Raw genomic sequence first — 27,870 nt, 5'->3', positions numbered from 1 at the left:
TAGGAGAGCAAGTTTATTCAACAAGTATTTACTGAGCCCTTAAAGTGCCAGGCACTATTTTAGGTGCTGCGAATACATTCCATTGATGAAAAACATACAAAAATCCCTGTCTTCATTGTGCTTACACTCTAGAGGAAGGATACAAGACAAGAAACGTAATAAATAAGTAAATTACATAGGAGGTTAGAAGGTGATAATTACTATGAAAAAAAAATTGAGCAGTTGTGAGAATGAAGACAAGTCTTATCTGGAAATTTTCCAAAACCAGAAATGGGAAAAAAAAAATGTTTCTTTCTTGGAAAGTGTATATTATCTATAAATGACAAAAGAATATATTTCTGGCTCTTTACTGTTTATGGCATTCCTATGCAAGAAACTAAAGGGATTTAAAGATATGAAAATGGAACTGAAAACCAGAAAGACTAACTCTCCTAAAACAGGTGTACAATCCGGAGTTCTTGAGTTTGCTGCATTAGCAGGACCTCCCACATTCCTAGTGAATTCCAAGATTCTGGACATTCTGCCAGACACAGTGGGTCCGAGAGTCAATTCCGTTGAGGAAAGGCTCCTAGGGACAGAAACGTGTAGACACACTCAAATAGTCTCACGGGATTCTCTTGATTCATCTCCATTTCCTTTTTAAAACACAACACCCCATTTTTTGTTATTTTCTCATTCTGTTAAAGAAGGGTGAGCGCATTAAAAAAGGAAAACTGAAACATGGGAATGCCTACATTTCCAACCCCACTGCCATTCGCAGACTGTCCAAGATGCACACAGGCTTGTCGGGTATTGGCCTTTTGATACCATTACCAGACGTGGTTGCTTCTGAACTACCAACCAGGTAGGTTCTTTTCCCCCCTTTGACTGAAATTCAAATTCCATTTCAACAAAGTAACCTAAACAATTAAGGTCTAGTTTTTGCCTCTGGGAAATTAGGTTCTTTAAGTTAGAAGTGAAAGTAAAAAATAGATGGTGTATCATCTCTGACCAGAAAGTCCTATTTTCAGCAAAATGGAGGAGAGGCAGAAAGTCTAGGTTTCAGGACAAGGAAAAAAAAAAAAAAAAAAAAGAGTGTCCACCCACAGGATACTTATAAACTGATGACTATGACAGCAGCCCTTTCTAGAGTAATAATGTCATTAGGTTGTGATGATTCTCCAGAAACCCCAAAAGCCCTGGATTAAGAACATCTGGAAATTGTTCAGATGACACAAATTTCTGTTTCCTGCAGTTAAGGTTTCACGGATGCCTCTCTGTGGCATCTGTCACCATTTTGTTTTTCTTTGCAAACCTCCTCCTTTCAAATCAGGAAGTGTACATAAAGTGCAAGTAAGATTCATTCCCTTGCCCATGCTTCCAGGATCTCGTTTTGGTAGCCAGTATTATCAAATCTATCAGTTGAACCGCTGGCCCGCTGGGTCATCTGCAGGTATTTCTGGAGTTAGCAAAATGAGTTCATCTGGCAAAGAGAGTGTCTGAAGGTGGAGGATGCAGTCTTGGCAAGAAAACACAAAGTACCATACGCAAGACAGGGATGTGAATGATGCAAGCAGTCGGAGGGGGCTTCTTGTCACCGAGTCACTGAAGAGGCCTTCTTTGGATCTCAACTCTTAAAGAGATCTCAGGAGCCATGACTAAAACGAACGAGGTCAGCGGATTTCAGAGCACGGTCAATCCTCGGTGAGGGCAGATTCTGTTTTCCCTGGGTTGGGGGCAGAAAGAAAGAGGGTAAGGAGCCAGGTCTGATGAGTTTAATGCCACAAATGGCATCAAAAAAGCCCCCAGTGAATACTTCCTATCTTATAACATAAAGGAGAGCATGGTGCCCCTCGACAGGACTTAGCACAATGTGTTTTCTTTGGGTTTTGATAAGAGTATGGTCCAAATGGGTCACAGGTTAGGTAACATTACGTACATCTTTATTTCAATCTTGGATGAATTTTTCTTGATTACTATGCCAAATGGCCACTGTGACTGTTCAAGAGAAGGATACAGTAAGTAACATTTCCCATATTCAGTGGGCCAGAAGCTTACCTTTCGCAACCCCCCCACCGGCAAGACCACAAACAAGCAGGATGAGTGTTTCAATACAACATATTTTGGGAAATGCTGCCTTACAGCTGGAGGCAGGACAGGAATGGTATTAAGGCTGGAGGGGACAGGAACCGTGCAAAGTCATATTCGGTTTGTATTATGTGAGCCCAGTGTTTGTAGAGAGTCATACTGCCACATCAATATAATTAATTAACCGTTATAACTGGGCTCCAATGTATCCCCTATGAAATGTGCCAAAATCATGGGCCAAACCTTTTGTTACGTTTGATGAGTGAACATTAATGACAAAAAGTTAACTATGTATGGTCACAAAATACGTGGACATTCACAAAGGAGGTCCTTTGCATTTTTTTTTCCTGATTTTTCCAGCAGAGGTAAGGCCAGAGTTTCAGGATTCAGCCCCTCAAGATGTCATTACATATGAAGGTAAGCCACAGCTGGGACTGCGCAGAGTACAGCCGACCCTTGAACAATATGGGTTTGAGCTGCACGGGTCTACTTCCGCTCGAGTTTTTTTCCATAAATACAGAGCAGTACTGTCAATGTATTTTCTCTCCCTAATGATTTTCTTAAGAGCATTCTCTTTTCTCTAGCTGACTTTATTGTAGTACAGTATATAATACATAGACCATACAAAATATGTGTTAATGGTTTATATTTAAGGCTTCCTGTCAACAGTAAGCAATTAGTAGTTAAGTTTTGGAGAGTCAACATGTATATGCAGATCTCTGCAGCGGGGTGCCGGGGAGGGAGTGTCTGGGGTCAGCACCCCAAACCCCACCCCCCACTGTTGTTGTTCAAGGGTCAAGTATGTATTAGAATACATACACAAATGTTACATAAAAGTCACAGGCTGACTAGATTAAAAGTCACAGAAAATTCTCAAACACATACTAGTTAAATTCCTGAATTTCTTTTTGGCTTCTGCTCTCTCTTCAGCATCAAAGTACCAAACAGTCATGGCGTATCTGTGAAAGATAAGCAGATATAAGACAAGAGATTTAAAAATACCACCAAGAAACAAAAAATATTTAAGTCTCACATCAGAGTCATTTGTAAAGCCAACATTTAAAGTTTTCCCTATTATTAGAAGTCTGTCCCAATTTTAATTTAAAATAAACTTCTCTGGTTGCAATTCTATTTAAATGTAATAAAACATGTAAGGAATTCCAAGTATGCACCAGGCATTATCCTGAGCAATGGGAATTCAAATGATCTTGTGAATAAATCTGCCTCTTTCTCAAGGAGCTCAGGCTCTGACAGGGGAGACAGGCAAATTTAACAAATTAATGTAACAGGTCGAGATGATCTACAGAGGAAGGACGAGAAGGGAGCCATTCTGCTAACGACTGGGAGACCCAAGCTGTTGGGGAGAACAGAGAGAAGAGGAGGTGACACTAGTAAAGTTCTAAAGAATGACTTATTTAAAGGACAGGACACTTTAAGCTCTTGGCTTGCTTCTTTAGTTTTGGAGACTAACACAATGATGCAACAGAATAATGATGCCCTCAAGCTTTCTACTGTGTTCCCAGTAATTTGCTTTATACCATCTATGGGATAGACTGTAATAGGAATCATTTCATGTGTGAGTTTTCAAAAAGTTTCATTTTATAATTATTATTAGCTACTGGAATTTCTACAGCACTTGATTTTTTTTCAAGAGCTGCCCATCAACAACTGCTAGTGTTTCTCCTGTGACTTGGGTCATCAAGAGATTGGGGAAGACCGAGGGAATTCTGCAACAATTGACAGGGGCCAATTATCGTACCCCATTAAACAAGCCACTACCAGGCTTTGGTAGTAGAATTAGTTACTTGCTCACCTAGGGCACTTTCCCATTTGACATTCAATATGCAACTCCGTGTGGGGCTCAGACCTGTGATTTCTGGAGGGGAACGCCTAGAAAGCTTAAATACTTTACACATGTGATTCTAATTTAATTAGGCTTGTTAAGGTTCAGTCATTATCCCACCGAAGCTCTCTCCCCCAGCCCCCAAATGCAATTCAGTTGCAGTTCAAGCTGCACCCCCACAGCACTTGGCCACCACCTGGTTTACAGCTCCGGCCATAAAACAAAGGTAGTGAGAGGCATATCCCAAAACTAAGATTATATCCAGAGTTTTCAGACTAACACTAAACAATACAAGTTCAATATTCAGTTCCTCTGAAAAATCTCATGCTTGATCTCAAGAAGAGGCTTTTAAAAACCCCATTACTGGGACATGATGGGTACAGAGGGCCCAAACCAACTTTAAGAGAAGGAAAGGGTAAAAAGGAAAAGAAGTCAGAACAAATTCCTTTTTCTTTTCTCAATGTTCTTTCTCTGTTTGCAAGAGGCCTCTTGTAAAAATTCATCCAGAGTTAACCATCAGAATTCCTGATATGTGATAGCCAACATTCTCTAGGGATACTTCAACCTTAGATTTGTTTCAGGGAGGAGTGGCAAAGGAAGGAGGGGAAAACTCTGTGGGAAATCTGGAATCCAGGCAGCCTCGGTGGCCCAGCGGTTTAGTGCCGCCTTCAGCCCGGGGCCTTGATCTTGGAGACCCGGGATCCAGTCCAGCCTCGGGCTCCCTGCAGGGAGCCAGGGAGCCTGCTTCTCCCTCTGCGTGTGTGTCTGTGTGTGTGTGTATGTGTGTGTGTGTGTCTCATAAATGGATAAAATCTTTAAAAAAAAAAAGAAATCTGGAATCCACTGTGTTCACCTAATGGTAAACAATTTGTTAATAGTTCCAATCGATGTTAGTGGCAATAGTTCCAATTGACTAAAGAATCTAGTTGCTTAGTTGCCCCTTTAAAGTGTTACTGCCTTCAAACAGGTTTGCTATCAGCTTTGGGGTGTGGCTGGTCCCTCATATGCACAGGACATGAGCTTAGGGACTTCTCCAGGAGCTGGGTTTTGTACAAAAAGCTTCTCAGGAAGAGTCATGGCCCTGGCTATTATTACCTGGTTGCATAGGAAGGCTGGACTTCATGTGGATTCCTGCGGTCTGACCAGAAGAACAAGAGTCTGTCAAAAATGGGTTCCACATCTGCTATAAATGACTTCCCTTCTGGAAATATCCGCAGGACCCCACCGTGTAGCTGAGGGCCACAAAGAAGATGGATTATTTACTAGCCTCACACATAATTAACTAACAATGCTATTTCAGCCTCATCTATAAATAATGCCATCTTCCAAACTCCAGTCCCGATATGTATCACTCCTAAAATTCTCTTTAACCTTATACCTTGTACTATTGTACTACATTTTATTTCAAACTTAGCTGGTCATCTCTCCTCATCCACTTTACCCCAAGTCATAAAACTCACGGATACAAAATGCAGTGCTATTAGATCCAATCACACAAAAGCGTCAAGACTTGACTGTTTTTAACCTACAAAAACCCACCAGCAATTTCATATGGCTCCATCTAATATTAAGAACATCCTAGGATAGTCATCACATATAACATCCCCTTCAATCAGAATTTACAGCTTTCTTTTGAACTCCTCCAGCTCCTATGTGATCTCATCACTGGAAGTTACACATTCTCTTTTTTCTGAACTCAGACCACCTTACCTACGCTTTTTATTACATGCATCACTCTATTCCTTGGATAACTTTTTAAAAATTTGTACACCCAAATCTCCTGCTGAGATAGCCATATCAAGGTAGAATTGGGGCCTCACACACCAGTGTTTCCATACAGCATAATGCCTACCATTAACAGGCACTCAAATATTTGTTGAATGATTTCATACTTCATGATTTATTATCACTGACCAGATAACTTTACTCTCTAGCTTGTAACACTACCTTTCAAGATTTTAAGAGATAACTAAGGGACATATTCCAGTCACGTTACCAAATAGGGAGAAGAGACATCTGACTCACTGGTTTCCCAGGTTTTGTTTTTCGGACACCAGATAAAATATCCTTGTGTTTTTAAGACGACCAGTATCTCCCCCCACCCCTAATGAACAGGAAATGGAGATGCAGAAGGTTCAAAAGCCACATGAGCTTGAAAAATTCTCTGACTTCTCAGACTCCTAAATCATCCTTAAGTTTCAGAGAGCATATAAATTCCAGACAAAATGTCTGTCAGCATGGAACCAGACTTCATATCTCTATCTATCTATATGTTCAAAAATACAAAAATAAGCCAGAGAGCCTTTGACATTCACAAACCATGGTGAGCCATGGCAAGCGGCCACCAATGAGACATATCACCCCGAGAGGACTGTGTGGGAAACCTCGCTTGGGCTGGTTTTATATCTTACAGTTAGTTCTATTTTTGTGGAATTGTCTTAACGTTGCTGCTGGAAGGGTGAAGTATATATCTTACTGTGCACTGAAAGTCATATCAGCTCTGGATTAGACCCCCCAAAAAACTGATCTCTATTCCTAAAATAATAAATTACCTTCTCTTTATCAACCACTTTTCCCAAACTGAGTAATGATGCTCCCTACCACCATTTCCCCCCACAAACACCAGATTAATTTCGCATTCATTATTTTCATCTGGTCAACTTAAGTACTAACATCACAGCAGGAGACAAAAAGGAAATGGTGACGTAGAAAAGATTCATCCGTGGGAATTATGAATCCCAAACGCTCCTCTAAATCATCTGAATTCTTTCCCTAGAGTTTCTAGACCCACGCTCTACTCCCTTTATTCTAGAGTACCTTGGCATCCCAATTCTTGTTCAGATAGTAGATGCAGGTGATGCAGCGGCCATCGCCGTTGGGGTTGTCCACGTGTCGAACATAACCTGTCCCATTTCCTGGGTAGCAAGCCACCATTGCCTATGGAGAAATCCCAAGAAAGCTGGTTAACAAAGCCGAGACCATCTTCTCCCACTGGGGAACAGCTGAGTAACACAGTCTTTTTGGGTGTTGTGTGATGTTTACAGGCGGCCGCAGGCTTCTTAATTGCATGGACAGTACATAAATCAAGATGCTTCGTCATAGAAGATTAACAGCAAAGTCATACCTTATGGTTCAGCCCAAATAGAAAGTGGTTCAGCAATATTCCCACAGTTCTAGAACATTGTAGACAGTAACCCAGCTACCTCATCATGAGGATGTCCTGCTTTTCTCCAAACCTGCTCTTTGAAAAATCAGGTTCTGGGTTCCCACCCTGGACCCACAAAATCAGAATCACTAGGTAATGGCTTTTTGGGATTATGCCTGGTATAATATGTGTTCTCAAAGCATCAAAACACCCACTGTCTCAGAACAATGACTAAAGACCCTGCATTGACAAAGAGACAGGAACCAATCACAAATGAGGAAAGGATCAGGCTTCCTCAATACAATGCTTAGGGATTGAAAGAAGAGGGAAGGAAGCTGTGCCCCAATTTGTTGGCACCGGCAGCACAGTCAGGTCCAATTCATAGAAGAAGCCACAGACACATCTTAGTATGTTTCTCTATGCTCATCTTCTTTCCTACTGGCACCTAGCACATCAGGTGGTAACCTGAAGTTCTCTTCCTTTGCCCAAACACTACTTATATCAGCCAGGTGGAGGAACAAAGTAGAAAGCCAAACAAACACATCCTACTGAAAATTACTATTAGAGAATTACTATTAAGTGGATACCAACCTCTAAATGTTCCATGGGAAAATGACAGCAAGGTGTAGAAAACAATAGGCAAAGTACAAAAGCTAGTTCTCTTCACAGGACACTGCCTTGTTCCTAAAATATTTTCACAGGGATGAGACATATGCAGGGAAGATACTGGAATTGTCAACATAAGATGAGGAAAGGGATATTTTTCCTATTTGTTGGCTACTGCATTCTTAGTGACTAGAACAGTGCCTGACACATGGAAAGGTGCCTGTTTAAAATTTGACAAGTGAACAAATTAGCAAATGGCTCTGTCCTCTAAAGAGTAATTTACATTCTACCTAGATCAATAAAGATTTCTATCATTTTATTTTAAGGATTTATTTATTTTAGAGAGAGAGAGAGAGCATATGTGGGGGAAGGAGCAGAGAAAGAAAATCTCAAGCAGACTCCCCTGCTGAGCACAGAGCCCGACCAGGGGGCTTGATCCCAGAACCCTGAGATGATGACCTGAGCCAAAAGCAAGAGTCAGATGCTTAACTGACTGAGCCACTCAGCTGCCCCAAGATTTCCATCATTTAAAAAAAAACCTATCTTTAAACATGTATGTAGTTGGTATTTTCCCTCACAAACAGGCAGTAACATTTCACTGGTAAAACGATCTCTCAGGTAGAGGCCCAAGCTAATACACTAGAGGCTCAATGAATCAGCTTCAATGCTGTGGGTGCCAAATCACTCTCGGCAGTAGCATGAAGACATGAACAAAGCATGTAGCTTTAAAGGCTTCACACACACACTGCATACTAGAACAATAAGGCTGAAGAGTAACTTGGCTTTACAATTATCTTAATGCTTAAATCACCATATCCCTCATGCTGCTATCAATCCCCATATCCTGCCTTCGAACGTCTAAAATGTCAATGCAATGTCATATCTTGGAGCCAAAGTTAGCCTGTTAGCCTTAACCTCGTTCAGAAAGTGGAATTTTGAGGCCACTGCAATCAAGATTTAACAAATGATGGTACCACCAAGCAAAAGATGGTTCGGAGAAAGCCGATTGGTAGCAGGCAGAAATGACGGGCTTGGCTGGGAAGAAGAGATAAATGAAGTCACCTATAATGACTAGGGAATTACTCATCCCTGGTAGCAGCTCTTAGGATTATAAGAGCCACCACTGAGCCAATAATGAAAGTCACTTAAGCCACAAACAACTATAGGCTAGATTCCCTACCATCTCAGCCTCTCCCCACTGTGAAGCCCTGAAAAGAAGCAGCACTCCATCAATGCTATATAATCTTATATTCTTTAACAGCCCTACTCTACAGAAAAGGTCAGTGGTCTGGATGCCTGCCATCTGGTTCACTCAGCAACTAATTGTGTGATCCCAGGCTTAGTTTCTTTTCTAGAAGGAGGAGCTTAGGTTGGAGGGCCTCCGAAGGTCTAAGACTCTAGCTAAGCAGCAACCCCAGTAGGAGCAACAGGGTTCTTCAGGGCATTATGAAAGCACTTATCTGCCTCAGAATTCAGTTTATAATAAATACAGAAAAAGCAGATACAAACTCACAATAGTACCTCTTTTATGAACTGCTGCTTCTATAAAGCACACATACAGAAAAGGAGCTAGCACATCCCAGGGACTGATTTTGACACAACTTCTAAGTGTCAGCAAAGGGTCTGATTGCTTAAGGAAGGGGAACAGAGAGAACGTTTCTGGCCCGAGTGAATCTTCACCCTCTCTACTGGTTTCTGAAGCCACGGCATCAAGTTTGAAACAATGGAAGGGAATTATTGTGGGCCTCAGTGGGCCTGTCAAAACTACATAGGTCAATTTTATCAGTGTTTTCTGGACAAGAGCCATAGGAGATAGGTCTTGGCTTGGGCACATTCCCAACTATTTGTTGGTCTCCGACAGAGTCTAGAACCAAGAGGCTAATAACGATGTGCTGAGAAGCAGGGCTCATGTCAACCACCAGTCACACACTTCTGTGCCAATCTCTGCACGGGACAGAAACAAACCCCGGAAACCAGTAGGTTCAACTACATTGCTATCTAAACCTCATCAAGCCTGGGAAGGGATTTATAATGTATAAAGGCAGAGAATGCTTCAAAACAGTAAGAAGAGGCCCAGGGTACTTCTATGACCATGTGATCAACATGTCAAGCACTAACACTGACACTGACCAGGAGGATGACTCATTGCAGACTTTCTATTTGCCAAAACCTCCTGACTGGATTCGTATTTGAAATTTATAGAGGTTTAATAACATATTCGTGTGGCCCACAACAGGACATGCAATATAGCCCTATATTCTTGGGTGTGCAAATAAATCCACGCGTCCCCCTATGTGTTCACCATTTCTTCCTCCGACCCCACCCTGCCCCCGCAACACTCCCCACCACCCCTGAAGGAGGCATTTCCAGAGCTCTGTAGCTAAGGGAAATGAACTGACTGAACCCCTCCCAGGCTGGCTCTAGACCAGACATATGTGCTCTAGACATCTTGGTGGCCACGTTCAGGCAGGAACTGTATATGAATTCTTTGAAGATGCACACGAATACATAGAAAAAAATTATAAGGTTTTATTTATTCATGAGAGACACACAGAGAGAGGCAGAGACACAGGGAAAGGGAGAAGCAGGCTCCCTGTGGGGAGCGCCATGCAGGACTCCATCCCCAGACTCTGGGACCACATCCTGAGCCACAGGCAGACACTCAACCACTGAGCCACCCAGGCATCCCGGATACATAGAGTTTTAATAGCCAAATCCAGGTAGCAAAACCTGTTCCCTGAATGCCACAGGTAGAAATGAAAACAGTGGTTCTGCTGGAGATATCACTGAGCTGCCTTCATAAAAAAGTGTATCTCATCAATCCCAAACTTAAGGTTGAAAAATGAAAAGTCAAAGATTTCCATTCCAATGCCTACACAGAATGCTCTTGACTGACACCAGCCCCAGCTTGGTCACACATATAAACCATTTCCAAAAACTGCCATTGGCAACCCCCACTGTCCACTCAGCCACGATGATCATTTTAGACCCACAGATCAGAAGAGGGTGCATGTGCCCCGTTCAGCCTCCAGTGAGACTCACCATTTCCCTAACAATCAATGGCCTAGACTTTTATAGAAATGTATTTCACATTGCTCATGACTTTGGAGTCAGATTCACTAGTATGACTTGATCTTAAACAAGCTGTAAAGTGGCCTTTGACATAAATTTTAACTTAACAAATTAAAATATTAATCAACTCATTTTCCTTGTAAAATCTGCAATAGATGTGAATCCGTCTTTAAAAATTTGTCAAGAATAGCATGACTTCAAAGCTACCTGGTAGAGTGACCTTTAAAACCAGTATTTTGGTCCAATGCCAAATGCTAGACCCTTTTAACTGCTGGGCAGAAATACCAGTCAGTCTTTGTAAGGATTTATTTTGAATTATGAATGGTCTTGGGTGCAGCATATTTTAAATAAAATGCAACCTAAGTACAGGATAACCTGTACTTAACCTCTTGGTTGCTTCAGTTTTCTCGTTTTTAAAATGGGTTAATGAAGGTTGAAGGAGTTAATCCATGTAAAATGCTTTAGCCAAGGCCTGGCATACACTAAACGCTGCTTCTCAGGGTTGTTTAAAGTTCCTGATGTGCACAGCTGTCTTCCCCTCACCCAGGGCTTCTGAATGTCTCCCATCAGGGATCTGATATTCTACTTAAGTGCTCAGTAGCTTCAAATCCAGGCCTGGCAAACTCAAATAGCTTTTGGCACTTCCGAGTAACATAAATGATTGAAGCCAATCGGAAATATATGTGCCTGAACTCTGGCGTGTGTGCTCTGCTGCCTACAACCAGGGAATCTGCCGTCCTTTGCCATGAAGGCCCAATGTCCCAAATCTTCAGATTTTAGGAGAAATACAGGCAACTGAACCAGAGTTGCACGTAAACTCTCTTGAACAGCTTTTATCCCAGGTTTTTAATCATGGCCACAAAAGATACCTCAGGCTGTACTCTGAGGTCACTGCCTATGGTCTCCTAAGTCAAGCAGCTCTGTGACAGCTCCAGAGCTCAGGTGGGCACTCCATCTCTTTTCCCCTGGCTCAGATGCATCCTGTCCCCAGGCAAAGCCCCCATCCCTCAGTGCCATCCACATTCCACAGGCCTCCTCCAGTCCTTCCCCCGTGCTAGCTCTGGACAGGGTCCTTCCCCCTCTCCACCATGAAACAGTTAACCACACGGAGAACTTGATGTGTAAAGACTTGAGAAGTAATACATAAGACTACGTATATTCTTCAGCTTGGAAAAATAGCCAGGCGGCTCATCATAGTAGAAAAAGTAATGGGTCAAATTTTCTGGCTAGAAATGGGTCCAACTGATAGTTGGATGACAACCGCCAAGGCAATAAACTTGCCGATTTTTCTAGTTGGCTGTGGGTTCGAGGAGCTGAAGGCTACATACTCCCGGGTCATTTTTCTGGGTGCTCTGAGTTCAGCACATATTTTCACACATACATTTAATGGGGAGAGTGAGCAGGGCAGCCCCCTGGCTGCATACTTTATGTTCCATATTCACAGAAGCACCCACTAAGGAAGGGACCCAGTTTGGTAATGCGAGGGGTGGGGTGGTTGTTAGCCACTGCAACAAAGGCACTAGCTCTAAAATCGAAGATCTCCTCTTTAAAAAGAAAAACAAAAGTTAAAAACCAAGTACTCAAGCTGCTCTATGCAGGTAAACCATGAGAAAGGCTAGATAGAAAGACTGGAAGAAGCAGGATCTTTCCAAGTTTTGTTCTTTGAAAAAAAAAAAAAAAAGTAAAGATAAAATATAAATGAAGCCAAGATTTCATTTTCCATGATTTTCCATTTGGCTCTGACAGGGACCCAGAGGAAAGAACTATAAAAACCCTTTGCAAGGGCAAGGAACTTAAATCCAGAGGACAAGGAAGGCAAACTGAGATGACTGCTTTAGCCTTTTCCCCCATGTTGGTTCTTCCTGGTTCAGGGGTACATAATCTTCAAGGATACCTTGTGGGACCCACGACCGTCACTTAAATTCCTACTGTCCAATACTCGGTAAGACATCTTTACAAGATAAAGGCCAACTGTGCAGAGCTTTCTCCACGGATTTCCAGAAAACGTCACCCTGCAAAGTTCACCACTGCTGCCAGTCCCATCCTTTATCTGAAGTTGAACAAAAACAACAACAAAAAGCAAGCTCTCAAGGTGATGATGAACTGCTCATGAACAAGAAAAGGGCTTTGGAAACTTTTACATTCATTCTAACTTCATCTAGATCGGCGTAAAGGAATTATTCAGTTAAATGTAGGTACTTCCGAAAAAAAGTAGGAAACTCTGCAAACTGTCACTAGTTATCTTGGCATCTTGCTTGTTATCTATCTTGTTGGTTAAGAGCAAACCTAGCTATTTCCTTCCTTTTTCTGCTTCTAGTTAAAGATTGATGTAGCAAAATGAGGGAAAAAAAAATAGGAAATATGCTCTTGGTGGGGAAGGTGAGCCTTGGCCAACAAGCATGTTCCCCTTCCTAAAGTTTCAGTATCTGACCAGACAATTCACAGGAGTCAGAACACCAGTCAAATACAACTAACTGTAAGGTAAGTAATCCTTTTAACAGACCTCACGTTATCCATTAAAATGTTTTCTGCTATTTGATTTCTACACGGAGAACCACTTCTGTCTTCCTCCCTTGTTCTAAATCCACACTAAAAACGCCTCTTTCTGAGGTGCCTCGGTGGCTCAGTCTGTTAAGCATCTGGCTCTTGATCTCAGGGTCCTGAGTTCAAGCCCTGTGTTGGGCTCCACACTGTACACGGAGCTTTCTTAAAAAATAATTACAAATATTTTTTTTTGTTTTGTGCTGCTACACAAAACCTCACCTTCGGTTTAGAGCAATAATCTTCAACACCCCCCCCCCCAGCCTTGCATGAATTTCGTTGAAATGCAAGAGCTTAGGTAATTCTGAAACTGAAAAGTAAAGAGGCATAACCAACTCTCAGTTGCTCTGGTGATGTGAGTTTACCCCTTTTCGGGTCAGGTGAGAGCATCGTGCCTGTAAAGGCAGGAATTTACCAGCTACACTTGAAAACCTGTCCCCAGGTAGACTTCCATCCGCACCCTCGATCTGCTGCTCTACTAGGAGTTTGGTCCTCGCTCTGGGATCATCCAAACGATCAACAACTACCCAGACTCTAGAACCTTCGATTTAATTCTCCTGGCTCAGGGAGGGCAGCTTTACCAGATGCCAGGGCTCCTTGGGGTTCTTACATTCAAGAGTTAGGCTCCCACCCCCACCCCAGAAACACGCGCACGCGCGCGCACACACGTCTCCGTAGGAGTCACAGGCCTGTAAACTCTGTACTAGATCAAGATCCTACTCCAGGGAATCCTGCATTTCGTGCATGAACTTGAGTGAATCATTCTCCCAGGAGAAGCCATTGAAACTCTGCTGAGGCCAAGAATTTAAGAAACTATTGTCATTCCTTTCTGAATTGTGGTTAATTCCTCTCCTTGGAGAGGGCTCAGCCAGGGCTTTGCAATTAGGCACAGTAAACAGGCGGAGGAACACCGACATATCAATACAGGCTGTTTGGGTTTGGGGAGGCGGCCCTTCCCCCGAGGCCTGGCTGCAGGCCAGCAGGGTGACGGCTGAGTGACAGGGCTACGTGCGCTGCGTGAGGGTGGCAGCCAGCCCACACCCGAGCGCACCGCAGGGCAGACTGCGGAGGGAACCGGCACAGGACAGCCCTCCCCCCCCCCCCACCGCCCGAGTCACCAGGGAAATGTTCTGAAGAAGGGCTTCCTTGCACTTATGAGATCCGCAAAAGTCAGCCAGACTCAGGGTGAAGGACGGTAAGAGGGGCGTCAACTGGGTGCCTCCCGACGCCTTGCTCCACACGGCAACAGCAGCCGTGTCCTGAGGACCTATGCAGCCAGGTGGCACTTTGCACACGCCCTCCCGTTTAATGTCCTGATTATGGGGAAGGCGAGCTGCAGCCAGCAGCCTGGAGTCACGCTGCTCACGGGTTCTCAGCAGAAGTCATTACACCCCCTGCCCCACCCTGCAGGTTATCTTCTTTGCATAGAAAAGCAAATTCATGAGTAAGGCAACAGGGGGTAGGGACTCACAACACTTAACTTCTGATGTGTGAAGCCGACTTCTCAGAAAAACAAAACTTTACCTGCAGCCCTCCAAAGGCTCTGGGAATAACAGAAAACAGGAATGTTCGTGGTTTGCAGGATTGTCACAGAATTAAGTGTGGCCGTCCTTAACTTCTCATCTGCCATGAATTCTAAAATAAGGGAATCCATGATAACTCGCATGTAGTTGGTAAGACAAGATCTTATAAACGGGAAATTTTAAAAAAAATTACCAGTCAAAACACATCAGGAAAAATGTCTTGAAACAATATCCTTAAGCTACGAAAAACCAGGCAAGTGCTTTACCTACCATTCCCAATGAATTTTCAGAGTATTAATTAGGGGACACTGCAACTATGCCGGATAAAATAAAGTCGGAGAACTTTCTAGGAAGCCAGATCTCCTATTTACATGTGCCTTTTGGTACCTGGAAAAATGTATCTGCTCAATGAAAGAAAGGACACACAGCAAATTAGCTGGAATTAGCATTCGTGACATTCAGTAGACGTTTATTTACTGAACAAACATTTGTATAATGGTTACTACCTGCCTGACACCATTCTGTATGCTTCATGAATATTCCCTCATTCAATATTCATAACCTCATAAGGCAGGAGCCATTATATCCATTTGACACATGGGGAAACCGAGGCATGAGGAGGTTAGGTCCCTTGCTTTCTGAACCCAGTGAGTCTGGCTACGGAGTGTGAGGCTGTCCTCATCAAGTCACGCTCACCTAATGTCTGGCATTAACCAAGTCACTCCTTTTCAGGGGAACAGAGATCTTCATTTGTACTTGAAGTATCTGAATCCCTCTCACCCTTCCATAATCAAGGAAATTGCAAAGTGCAAAAAAAAAAAAAATGTGGAAAAGAAGCATGCTTGGTATTGAGTCTGTGAAGGAAAACTCCAAAGTAGGGGGAGGGGGGCGGGGTGAACAAAAGCACAGGGCAAAGCAAAGTGACTTTGAATCCTGGCGCAGAGTACCAGCTGTCCACTTGGTCTTGGCTTCAGTTCCTCCCGCTGCAAGACAAACTCACTCCCGCCCTAAACTCTCTGCAGCCCCAGCAGAGCCCCTAATCTGCTCTGCGTGCAATTGCTCAACAATTAGCCCAAGTCATCCCCAGGCTGCTCTGCTCAGGTTCTATAGGAGGAAGTCAGCGTCTCTGGACCTTTCCTTGTCAGCTCAGGTCAACACCAGCCAAGGTTTTTGGACTTGTTTCAAAGTCAGAAGATAAACGACCAATTAAGAAAAAAATCATAAAGGAAATACAAGTGTTTTCGTAACAGGAGCGGCACCTGGTCAACTCAAAGGAATCCCAGGGATGAGATAAATTTTCCTTGCTCACGCACAAAGCTTGTTTAGGAGACAACTCCAGCACTACCGTGTTAACTGGAATTCACTGAATACAGAACTTTCTAAGATCATGGTAATTAGAATATGCTGGGTACAGACCCCCTAGGCCCCAGAGGAGGGGCGAGATCCAAAGGGATAACTTGAAGGGGTAGAAAGTAAAAGGCTCCTCTGAGAGCAGAGTATTGACTATTTTGGGGAACTACGAGGGGACCAGAAAGGAGTGCCTGGCTCTGAACTGAGGGGACAGGGATCATTAATTTAACTGTCCCCATGTTCTTTCCACGATATATACAAGCAGAAACCAAAAGTAACTCATGGAACATTATAGAACTAAGCATGGTCTTTCCACCACTGAACGCTGCTTCTGAAATATCAGGAAGCATCTGTTAAGTGAAAACAGGTGCTCTTATGTCCAGAGTGACCGCTTTAACTCCAAGGTAGAGTGACCAGGATGACTCTCCGATGACTCTTACGACTTACCAGATACAGACTCAAACCTTTAACTAGGAATCAAAGGCCTCCATGCCGAAGAAGTAAGAAAGGCCAAGCAGCAGCTACTCTCTGACCTCCACCAGGTCTCATCGCTGATTCCCGTCAAGCTGGATCTGGGGTCACTCTCCTCCGCACCCCCAGAGAGCCACTCATCTCGGCCTTCTCAGGTGTCCCAGGGGGTAGCCATTCGACCCCAGAGGCCAGAGGCGTCCATACGGTCCTCACAGGGAGCGCTTAATAGTTAGCATGGAACCACCGCACTTAGTGCTTCCCAAATCCGGAGGATCCTTTCCCCTTTCTCCTGGTGCCTTCAGCTCACACTTTTTGCAAGACTGTTGGACACACGGAGGGAGGCAATATCCTGCAGACATTAACAAAGACTCTTCCTCACCCCCCACTCCCGCACTGAACGTCAACGGAAGGGAATCAGTTCCAAATTTCGCTCCAATTCGAGCTCTTAGCAAATTTAAGTCTACTGACACAAAATAATAGGAAAACATGCGGTTTTTTAAAAGATTTTATTTCTTTATTCAGCAGAGCACAAGCATAAGTAGGGGAGTGGTAGGAAGAGGGAGAGGGAGGGAGCAGCAGGCTCCCCGCCGAGTAGGGAGCCCCAGGGGGGGCTCGATCCCAGGACCCTGGGATCATGACCTGAGTCTAAGGCAGATGCTTAATCGACTGAGCCACCCAGGCGCCTCAGGAAAAAAATGTCTTAACACGTTTACAGGTGGTGGGTTTTTCTCAACCATCTTCCAAATAAACTGCACACCCTTGTGTGTTTTCGTTTTAGCAATGAATAAACTCAGATCGGATCGAACGATTAAACTCTGATTTTCTTACTAACAAAGTGTAGGAAGATCTGACACCCACTGGGTGTTCAGCCTCCTCGTACTAACTTCACTCAGTGTTTCTCAGACTTGAGCATGTGTGAGAATCACCTGCAGGACTCATGCGGTTCTGATTCACTAGGTTTGGGGAGAGGCCCAAGAACTTACATTTACATCAAGTTTCCAGACAATGCTGATACAGCTGGTCTGACAACCACACTGAGAACCATGGTCTATCCTGTGGCAAAATCAAGGGGTTTTGTGCCGTGCCTCACCCTAGATGATAAAAGGTACAGAGTGATGAGTCAAGTGCACTGGCTAATTAGGGGAGGGTGGTGGGTAGATGGAGAAGGTGGTGGGCACAGCAGGAGGGGAGAGGAACCCCTCAGGCAGTTTCTGGCACAGGCTTGGCGGCGGGCTGCCTAAAGCTGGCAGGAAACATTCCAATTGTAACTCTTGCAGCACCGATGAGGACTACCGTCATGTCAGCGGTGGAGTGTGACTGCTAGGAGGAGGCTCTTCGGGAATCAAATAAGAAGCACTGAGAGCACTGAGCCCGGATTTGCCCTCTCAGATGGAAATTCAGTCTCAATTTTCATTTAATTCCCTCTAACCCTGGAGGTCGATAAATACGATCCTATCCATGTTATAGATGAGGAAAGCAAGGCTCGGAAAACGAGATGGCATGAAATGTAAAATGCCCAACCTTGGGCCTAGTAGTGAGTACCAACTAAATTAAACTAAAATACAAAAATAAGAATCCATCTCATTCATGAAGAAGAAGTGGAGATTGAGGTCCTGAGACACCACTGGCCAGGGAGCCAGGATCAGAGGCCAGGGTTCTAGGTTCATGGCCCTGGGTTTTTTTGGGGCTCTCTGCAGCAGGCCCGTTTGTATGAGCTGCCAGGATCCAGGTGTGACCTGGGGACTTTCTGGGACCGAGAATAAAATTTCGGAACCGAGAAAAGAAACCTTTAGAAAGCCAAAGTCTTGTCTCTCGGATGCTCCTTCATAGCATGTTTAACATAATAAAATATAGAAACACTCTGATATCAAATTAGGGGCCATTCTGCAAAAGCTCTTTTTTTTTTTTCACCTGACAAAATATTTATAGCTTTTCTGTCACCCTGCCATCCTTTGAAATCAAAGTTCTGTTTGAAGATGAAATGAAGTCAGGCACCTGTGAATTGGGAGAGACCTGCTCCAGGCCCTGAAAGTATCTGCTTAACAGTCTCTGCCTTCAAGGAATTCGTAAGTGAACGGAGGGCAGGGAAAGGAAGGAGGTAAATACAGGCACTTATTCTCCAGGGAGCAGAAGGCAAGGCCTCATGGAGAAGGCACAAAGATGGATGCTGAAGAGTAGGAGACAAATAGCGGAGAGCTCAGTGTGTCTGGCAAATTAGCTTCTAGCATTTCAGGGAGTGGGAGGGAAGGAAGTCAGTCAGCAGGAGAGTGAGTGTAGAAGGGTCACATGGGGTCAAGGGGGTCAGACGGGGAGGGCCTTAAATGACCTGGTAAGAAGTTCCTTCGCAGCACTACAGTAGACAATGGTGTTAGAGCACAGTTGGGTCTGTTGAAAGCATGGAGACGACAGATTTTGGGTTTTAGCCTACTTACATTCTGGGAGAATCACATTAAAATGGATGACAGGGAGAACAAGAAACAAAGGCAGGGGATTTATGGTTAAAATAAGTCTCTTTAAAATAATTCCCTCCTCAGGGATTCCTACTATGAAAGCAAGACAAAATTTAGTTAAAGGAAAGAAGAAAAAAAAAAAAGACAAAACTTGAGGTTCCATGGTGAATCTAAAACAAAACAAAAACAAAAATCCAAAACAGTACAAAATAGGCCAAATTTGGACCAATAATACTGCATGCTCTGGCCCGAGTATTCGCTATTTTGTGTTTTAAAAAGGTTTTGTGTAGGGGCGTCTGGCTGGCTCAGTCGGTAGAGCATGGGACTCTTGATCTTGGGGTTTTGGGTCTGAGCCCCACCTTGAGTGTAGAGACTCCTTAAAAAACAAAACCTTGGGACGCCTGGGTGGCTCAGCAGTTTAGTGCCTGCCTTTGGCCCAGGGCATGATTCCAGAGTCCCAGGATCCAGTCCCACATCGGTCTCCCTGCATGGAGCCTGCTTCTCCCTCTGCCTGTGTCTCTGCCTCTCTCTGTGTGTCTCTCATGAGTAAATCAAATCCTCAAAAAAAATTTTTTTTAATAAATAATTAAGATAAAAAATAAAAAGGTTTTGTTTTTCTGCCCACTCCAATCATTCAAATTGACCTGCAAAACAGTAATGAACCTGAAAGAAAGACATCCAGAACCACGCACACACAAAGACTCACGTCAGTTCTGTGTAGGGCATGGAGCTCTCTGAGCAATGGTCCCTCCGGTTTAACTAGAAAGATGGGGAGAAATAGGAGGCGGTGTGGGGGGAAGAACACAGGCAGAAACTTTGTTCTACATGTTGTGTCCGGACAACACAGAGCGAGCACCCAAAGATGTTCAGACTGTTTAAAACAGTATGTCCTTACCACTTGCAAGCAAAGCTCAAAAGAGTATTGTCCTCAATGCTTCAAAACGACTTCACGTTCCCCCAGCAGAACCAGAAATAGATGTCATGGACACCTGGAACTGAGTTTTTCATTTTGTTTTCTTCCCAGGGAAAAAAAGAAAACAAGACTATGATCATAGTCTTCGATCCTTTGTATCTTAGGGCTTTTTTAAATATGGTAATAGCATTTTGGCCTCATTTTGGAAGGAAAAATAATACTTCGTATGCAATAGGCACATTTATTCCAGAACGTGAGAAACATTGATCACTGCATCTCCTAAAGGATAAAAAAAACTGGTTCGGCCTAATAAGGAGGTATTAACAGGGCACAGAACATGAGGGACCCTCAGTAAGGAGGTACTGCTGGATGAAGCCGGTACAAGATCCGAAAGCCTGCACTGCAGGCTTATAAAGCCACGTCTGTAAGGCCGGGACCAAGTTGGGGGAGGGAGTGGAACTTATAACCCTCAGTCAGGACCAGCTCACCAAAACAGGAACAGAAATGTAACCCACAAATCATGGTCAAAAGAAGATACAAAATTAAAGTAAGTGCCATATTGGTTTAAGATTGAAATAATCGAGGGAAACAGGGTATAAATTCTATGTATAATGAACCAAGCTAACTAATCTCGCTTGGCAAAGAGACACACGGCTCTGAATCGGAGCCAAAGCAACGGCTCCTGGCAATCTGCCAAAACCGAATTCCTTAGTCTGGCATCATAAAATGATTTGTCTGTCGCATTTACAATTCCAGGGCCTCTGGATTCCACTACCCGCTGGGCACCCCTGGCAGTTGCCCAGCAGAATGCATCTGAACTATCATTACTGTCAGAACGTCAGCATTTGACAAACACTAGAAAAATACGACACCCATTTCTTAGAGCAATATTAGTTACCAACTACAAAGTGATACTACCAAGGAATTACCAAATCTGTTCCTGTAATAATTAACAAAGAACTAATAACCTTCTCCATAGCGCTAACCTGCAAGCTCCTCCTTGGTGCTCAATAGACTTGGGTCACAATGTCACTTAATGTACCTAAGGCCACAAAGGTGTGTCAGAGGCAGAGTCCTTGCCAAAGTGAGCAAACCTGGCCCACAGGCAAGGTCCTCCAAGTTTTATCCTCAAGTGCATGATGACGCTGGGGTGCTCGGAGATGCTTCTCCGATGTGCTCTGCTCATTACGAGTTAAACTCCACCCCACCTTTAAGCTTCGGCAGAGAAATCTTCCATACACGGGGTGTTTTCAGAATGGAGTTGTAACTTGCAAGGCGGCTTGTTATTTACACATTTGAAATTTGTCTAGCCAGAGTCAGGATACAGAAAGGAATTTACAAATTCTGCCTGAGCTGAGTAAGGTCAGAAAGCGAAATAATTCATGACACCCAAAGGTCAAAGGCACATAATTCCACCTGAAGGTGTTCATCAATTTTAAGTCACAGGTATATTTAAAATTCCCAGATCACATGCTGATGTGGCTGAATTAACCTAACGACCCTGCCTTCTAGTCCACTCACTCACAAAGCAAGCGGAGCCAGGAGAGCCCCTGTCTAGAGCACCTTTGCTCAGGCCCAAGACACACCCTGATCCCTTCTCCAGGGCTTGCGGAAGACCTCATCTCTCCAAATATAAAAACACCTTACCTGCTGCGTGACTGATGGACTGGATAGGTGTGATTTCTCATAGGTCTCTAGCTCTAAAAACCTGTATCATTAAAGATCTGTGTATTTTTGGTCACTTATTTTAAGTATATTTTGGTCACATCTTATTTTAAGTAAACAGAAAAATCGTCAAAAGCCCAAAGAAGAGAAACAAAAATGACAAATCAGTCCACGAATGGACCGTATAACCAAAAAAAGAGGGGCACCTGGGTTGAGTGTCTACCTTTGGCTCAGGTCGTGATCCCAGGGTCCTGGGATGAGTCCCGACCCGCATCGGGTTCCTCGCAGGGAGCCCGCTTCTCCCTCCGCCTATGTCTCTGCCTCTCCATGCTGTCTCTCATGAATAAATAAATAAAATCTTAAAAAAAAAAAAAAAAAAAAAAAACAGAAAAAGAGAAAGCAAAGTTGGTGACAACTATCTCACCCCACCCTATTTTCAGTGTTCTTCTTTAGGTAGTTTCATAATCGCTTTCCACCTCCTTTTGCCTGTCCATGTCCAGGTCCACTGCAGTGCAAGGCATTTAATGATTTGTGAATAAATTAAACCGAAAATCACTGATCTGCCACTTTACAGCAAGCAGATAAAGTGTGGTAGAATGGCAAGGGGCCCAAAACTGAACAAAAGAAATTACAAGGTAAACATAAACACAGCTCTCCCTACTGCTTTTTCTTTGCTCCTAAGTGTCATTCTACAAAATCAACCAAGAACATTATGAAATCTCACCCAATGGGGAAACCTGCTTCCCTGTCACTAAGGCAGTACCCTATAAATTATTTCCTTGAATTAATATCCTTCCTCCAGGAGCTAAGTTATTTTTAAATTCAAAACCTTTTATAGAAATTCCTCACATCCTCACAAGATATTCCGGTGCTTCAAACTCAGCGAATCTTCTGCCTAAAATACCTTATTCACAGACTTTTAAGATCTTAATTACACAGCCACCATGCATGATATCTAGGCCTCCAACACCATGCTCTAAGGCCTGGACCTTCCGTGGGCTCTGGCAGCTGTTGTTTCATAGGATTCTACATGCCCCACTCCCACCCTCAACCCAGGTTGACAGGTCCCCTGGGGCAAGGTGAAGAAGCCATCAGACTTACTCCACAGAATGAAGACGGAATGAAGGGATTCTAGAATGTCAGTCAAGACTCTGTTGACCTCAACTGAGGCTGAGGTGGCCATCGTGGGGCAGCCCTCTTTCTTGAGCCATATGCATGGAGAGGCAGCCAAAGCTAGATGGTGAGTAGATTGCGGAGCAGAAATGAAGAGAACAAGAAGAGAAGCAAAGATGAGGGCCATAAAACTCTGGAGAAAACAATTACCACACCAGCTGTCCTTAGGACTTTCTGGTTCCTAGTTCATGGCCCCAGTCTTCTGTGAACCCTGATCGCATTTCCTGCACTTGCGTCCTGAGACATACCCTGATCTTTGAAGATGCCATTTTTGCTTAAAGTAGCTTGTAACCATGATCAGCTCCCTTGAGTAAAAGATATTCCTGGTATCACATGAGGAGGGTAGGCCACAACTGTTACTGCTCAGCAGCAGGGGAACAAGCCCACCACCTTGCAACACATTTTCTTTTATTCATAACTTATCCCTGTCATCTTTTGTCTGTACTGCTTCAGGAGGACTGATGTCTCTGTTCACAACACAACTCCTGTGACCCCACCGTCCGGAACTTCTCCAGTCAGGGATCCTAACAACCAGTCTTGTTGGCAAATACTTTTCCTGGAAGTAACAGTAGGAGAACATTAACATATCGCTTCCCCTTCTTCTTCAATGTTTGGGTTTTGTCTTTTTGCTGTTTTAAGCTCGAGAATTAATCAGTGTGAACTACAGGATCTTACAATTTGAAAGCAGAAGGGAATGGAAGCCCTCTGAGGGGGCTATTCTACGAAAAGTAGAATAGTCAAGAACACAAACTCTGGAGTCAGATCTGGGTTAGAATTCTAATCGTCCACCTAGAGCCTTGTAACATTCTCAGGTGCACAGAATTGCACTAAGAATCTTATGTATGTTATCTTATTTAATGCTCCTTCCCCAAAAAAGCTTTAAGGTATTATTACCCTTTGTTTTACACTTGGTGAAAAGTAAGCGACTTACCTAAGGCCACAGAGTTCCTGAGCCTAAGCCCCTAACACCTAGGAGAAACTGCTGCATACCACTCACTCTGACCTTGGGGAAATGTTTTCATCACTCAATTTGCTGAAGATTCTAGTTCTGAAGACTAAGTCAGAGAGATAGTGTTTATAAACTATCTAGTGTTTATAAAGTGCTTAGCACAGTGCCAGAGGGGGCAGACTGCTCAATAAAAAGTTATTATTCTTAAAGTTACTAAATAGTGAGCCTACAGTGAGATGCTTCAAGCAGGAGAACATTTAGTTCCATAAATTACACGTTCTCTGGAAAAGAGCCATTTCCAAGATGTAGGCAGCCAAAGCAAAAGGAGCAAATTATGACCAATATTTATCTTGGATATGGTCTAAATTCTCCGAAAGGGAGTATAATAGATAAGAAATCTCTTGATAGCCTGAAAGCGATGACCATGCTGGAAGTTAGGGGGCGCCATGCTGCTGTACATTTTAGGAAACCACTTCCCCAGAGGGGTCCCCAGCACCCTTGGAGTTTTAGCCAACAAATGGCAGGCAGATAAATTCTAACTGGTGACAACTTCTTTGGCAGGAAGGGGGAAGCCTTTAATATTTCTTCCCACACTCTTCCACAATTTCAACTTTAGGTCCGACATAGAGATTTCTATTTTATTCCCAATGCCTTTGCTTTTTTTTTTTTTTTAAAAAACTTGTTTTTATTTAAGTTCGATGTGCCAATATATAGTGTAACACCCAGTGCTCATCCCATCAAGTGGCAATGCCTTTGCTTTTGCTTCATTTGAGATAAAGGACATTCTTGCATTATTCAGTGACCTTTAAAAGTCCAAGAAGGAAAAGTATTTAATTAGGATGAATGGGTTGACACACATAACGCTAAGAAATACCTAAAAAACAGCTGGTCTAAACCAAACGTGTAAATTGGTGATTGTTGAAAATGGGTCATAGGAGCATAATTCATTCCACTCACCTCTGTACATTATATACGTGTTTGAAATTTTCCATGCTAAGACGTTGCAGATAAATTTTGGAAATAAATGCACAAATTGTGCCTTTTAAAAATTTAGTTTCTACTGAAAACCTGCTCAGTGAATGCAGCAGGAAACTGGGTTTATATCACTACTCTGGGAAGAGGATAGGGTAAGGCACTCAGATGAGGGAAGAGAAGAAGAAAGTTGAATTAATGTGAAACTAATATAAATCACACAGAAATGCACTGCATTTCTACCATGCTTTATTAAGACCCAAGGCCACAAAGCGAGGGAGAATTCTTTATACAAACAAATCAAACTTTTTATCTTCGACTCTTAATAATTGTTGGCTCAAGTCTGGTTTACAGCTGGTTCCAGTTGGCCACGGAATAGCCCAACCTAGAGGTGATTTTTCTAAAGGACAGGAATGAAAAGCTTTGTGCCAAAACAGCTCAAGAAAAGCCAGAAATCTAGGTATGGACAAGAGATGACTTTTCTCCTTTCAATTCAGTCACCTTCTGAAAGGGTTAATTGAGAAGCTATTTGTTCTACCCAGAAGATAATCTATAACTGAAGAATCTTATCTAGAGATCTTTTTCCTTACCCAGACATACAGTGTTTCTCCTCCAGTCTGTGGAGTCAATTTCTAGTCAAAGCTAAATACAAATACTTAACTTTCAAATTTGTGAGTGACGACTTTCTACCAATTAATCCTGACCTCCCTCTGAGCAAATTACATTCCTAGAACGCTGGGGGTAAAATTCTTAGCACCTGAGTTGCAATGAAACTTGCAAAACTGATAAGAAGCCATCTGCTCTTCCAGACTGAGGCAACTAGCACTTCTGTAACACTGAGGCTAGCCCTCCCCCCTCTCCTCCCCCCGCCCCCCCATTCCGGCCCCAGGAGGCAAGGTCATTCAGTGCAAAAACAAAACTAACCAAGACAAATGGCTTTCTAATCACTAAAAATGATAAAAGAGTAAAGCACTTCCATGTCAATCTTGTACAGAGTCCAGGCAGCTGAGTTTTCCCCAAATCAAAATAAAACTTAGAAAGCAGCATTTTCTCCCAAGATTCACTTTATTTGCGTCTGATTAACAAGTGCTTTCAGAGATTCTATTCATGTCCTCCTGGCTTGAAAGGCATATAGCAATGTGTTTCTCCTCTACTCTGTTCCCCCACTCCAATGGGTCCTTTCTACCCACTTTCAGTCTTTCACTTGCCCTTTACTAAAAGCATCCCCTCGGTCTATGAGACAAATGAGACGATAATGGTATGTTTTATCAAAGGGTCGATCTTTAACTGAGAAATGGTATAGATATTGTTAAAGATCGGTGCACCTTTCTTCTCATGCTGGCATGCCCTGCCTCCTGTGTTCAAGTTTTCTACGGCTCTGGGTGCACCTTGACCAGCCTGCAATAAAAGTGCAAATCACTCGGAACTGCCACTGGAGAATGGCCGGGTTAGCACTTGTAGAAAAGGCTGAGTAGCTGGACTATCCCAAAGTAACATACACAGACCAACATGTGGCACCAGGGCTCCCATATTTCTGCCAATCTACCTGTAAACGTTTCCAAGATAAATTACCACCCAGGGAGTCACTTCTGGCTGTGGCGAACAAAAACAGGGTTTCTTTCCAGAGGTACCTGACTGCACTCTCCCCATCACTTAACTGGTTGTTTTGAGTAGATTTCTCCACCAATGGATAGTTCGGAAGGGGAAGGTGGGGGCGTAGGGCTCAGCACCAGGACAGATTTTGCTCGGCCAAGGAGCCCATCTAGCAGTGTGCAACAAGCCAAGGGCAGCAACAAGCCAAGGGCGGCACCCAAAAGTGCAGACCAGCTTTACTCTTTCTCAGGTCAAACTTTGTCACACCTGCCAAACTCCACACACCAAATGTCACCCTGAAAAACATCACAACTGTCTCCAGAATCCTTTAAGAGGAATACCCTCTGAACACAAATGAGGTACAGTACTAGGGGACTTTTAAAGTGGACACATTTAATATCATGAATTCGCACGCGTCTCCCATCATACGCAATGTTTCCAATAACCTGTCCCTCATCTGGACCTTTGAGAACCTCCACGTATTAAAACGAGCCCAAAAAACCACAGCTTGCCCGGCGTGTACCACCCACGAGACCCACTATTTCAGTTAACAGAAGGTCATGGTAATCATACACCTGAGTCCCTTAGCACGGATTTTCGCGGGGAGGCGGGGTGGGGGAGGGGGACCCGGACTGACTTCTTGCTCGTCGGTTAAAAGCTAAAGTTCACTCGCAGCCCAGCGAAGGCCACAGACAACGGGCCCCGAAGGTCCCCAGTCCCCGGGCGCTACGGCGGCGGCGGCGGCGGCGGTGCGGCGGCGGCGGCGGCGGGAGCCCGCGCGTCCTACCTTGGACCTCTCCTTGACGTAGTATTTGCCCAGCCGGCTCCCGCAGTACAGGACGAGCCTGTCGATGAGGGACAGGAGGAAGCTGATGGCCTCGCAGCCCTCCTCGTTGCCCCCGATCCACGTGATCTGGTCGCCCCGCAGGTGCCGCTTAGAGACGCCGGCGCGCGGCCCCGCCAACTGGCCGTCCCGCAGGGCCCCGTTGCAGTGCAGCTGCTTGACGCGTTCCAGGACGCAGTCGCCCACCACCTCGCCGAGGAAGTTGTCCAGGTAGCAGAAGCCGACCTCGTGCAGGCAGGGCACGATGTACTCCAGGGCGATTTTCTCCAGATCCAGCCTCATGATGTGTCCCAGGGGCATCTCGCCCTCAGAGCCACGCTCGGGGATCCCCAGCGTGCACCGAGACCCGCAGCGACCCGCGCGCGCGCGCAGCCGAGGCGCGGGGAGCGTGGCCCGGGGCTCAGCTGCCTGCGGCGGCCACGGCCCCCGAGCCACCGCCGCGCCAGGGACAGGGGAAAGTTGTTCGAAACTCTGGGAGGAGGGACCCCTTCAGGGACCAGGGGGAGTTGCGCGGGGATCCACGACCTAGCGCCCGACTGGCCCAGCGAGGCGTCGGCGGGCCCCTTTTGGAGATGCGGAGCCGCCACTGGTGCCGCGGCGGCCCCAGGCGGGGAGAGGCGGAGGTCCAGCCCCCGAGCCGGCCGACCCGGCGCGTCACGGGCCCCGCCCCCGGCCCCGCCCCGGCCCCGCCCC

At 44.5% G+C, this 27,870-nt stretch overlaps 1 protein-coding gene across 1 annotated transcript; it reads right to left on the bottom strand.

Moving 5' to 3' along the window:
• On the bottom strand, positions 1-27,783 carry EGLN3 (egl-9 family hypoxia inducible factor 3). The gene is made up of 5 exons (XM_055309251.1): positions 27,121-27,783; positions 6,728-6,847; positions 5,006-5,142; positions 2,953-3,026; positions 1-1,705 (listed from the first exon to the last, which is right to left on the bottom strand). Exons 1-5 carry the CDS (start codon positions 27,475-27,477, stop codon positions 1,674-1,676), a joined length of 720 nt encoding a protein of 239 aa, XP_055165226.1. The 5' UTR covers positions 27,478-27,783; the 3' UTR covers positions 1-1,673.
• Between the last annotated feature and the right edge of the window lie 87 nt (positions 27,784-27,870).

The sequence above is a fragment of the Nyctereutes procyonoides genome, unplaced genomic scaffold (assembly GCF_905146905.1).
Source record: "Nyctereutes procyonoides isolate TBG_1078 unplaced genomic scaffold, NYPRO_anot_genome, whole genome shotgun sequence".
Classification (NCBI taxonomy): Eukaryota; Metazoa; Chordata; class Mammalia; order Carnivora; family Canidae; genus Nyctereutes; species Nyctereutes procyonoides.
This window is presented reverse-complemented; position numbering and strand designations above follow the sequence as displayed.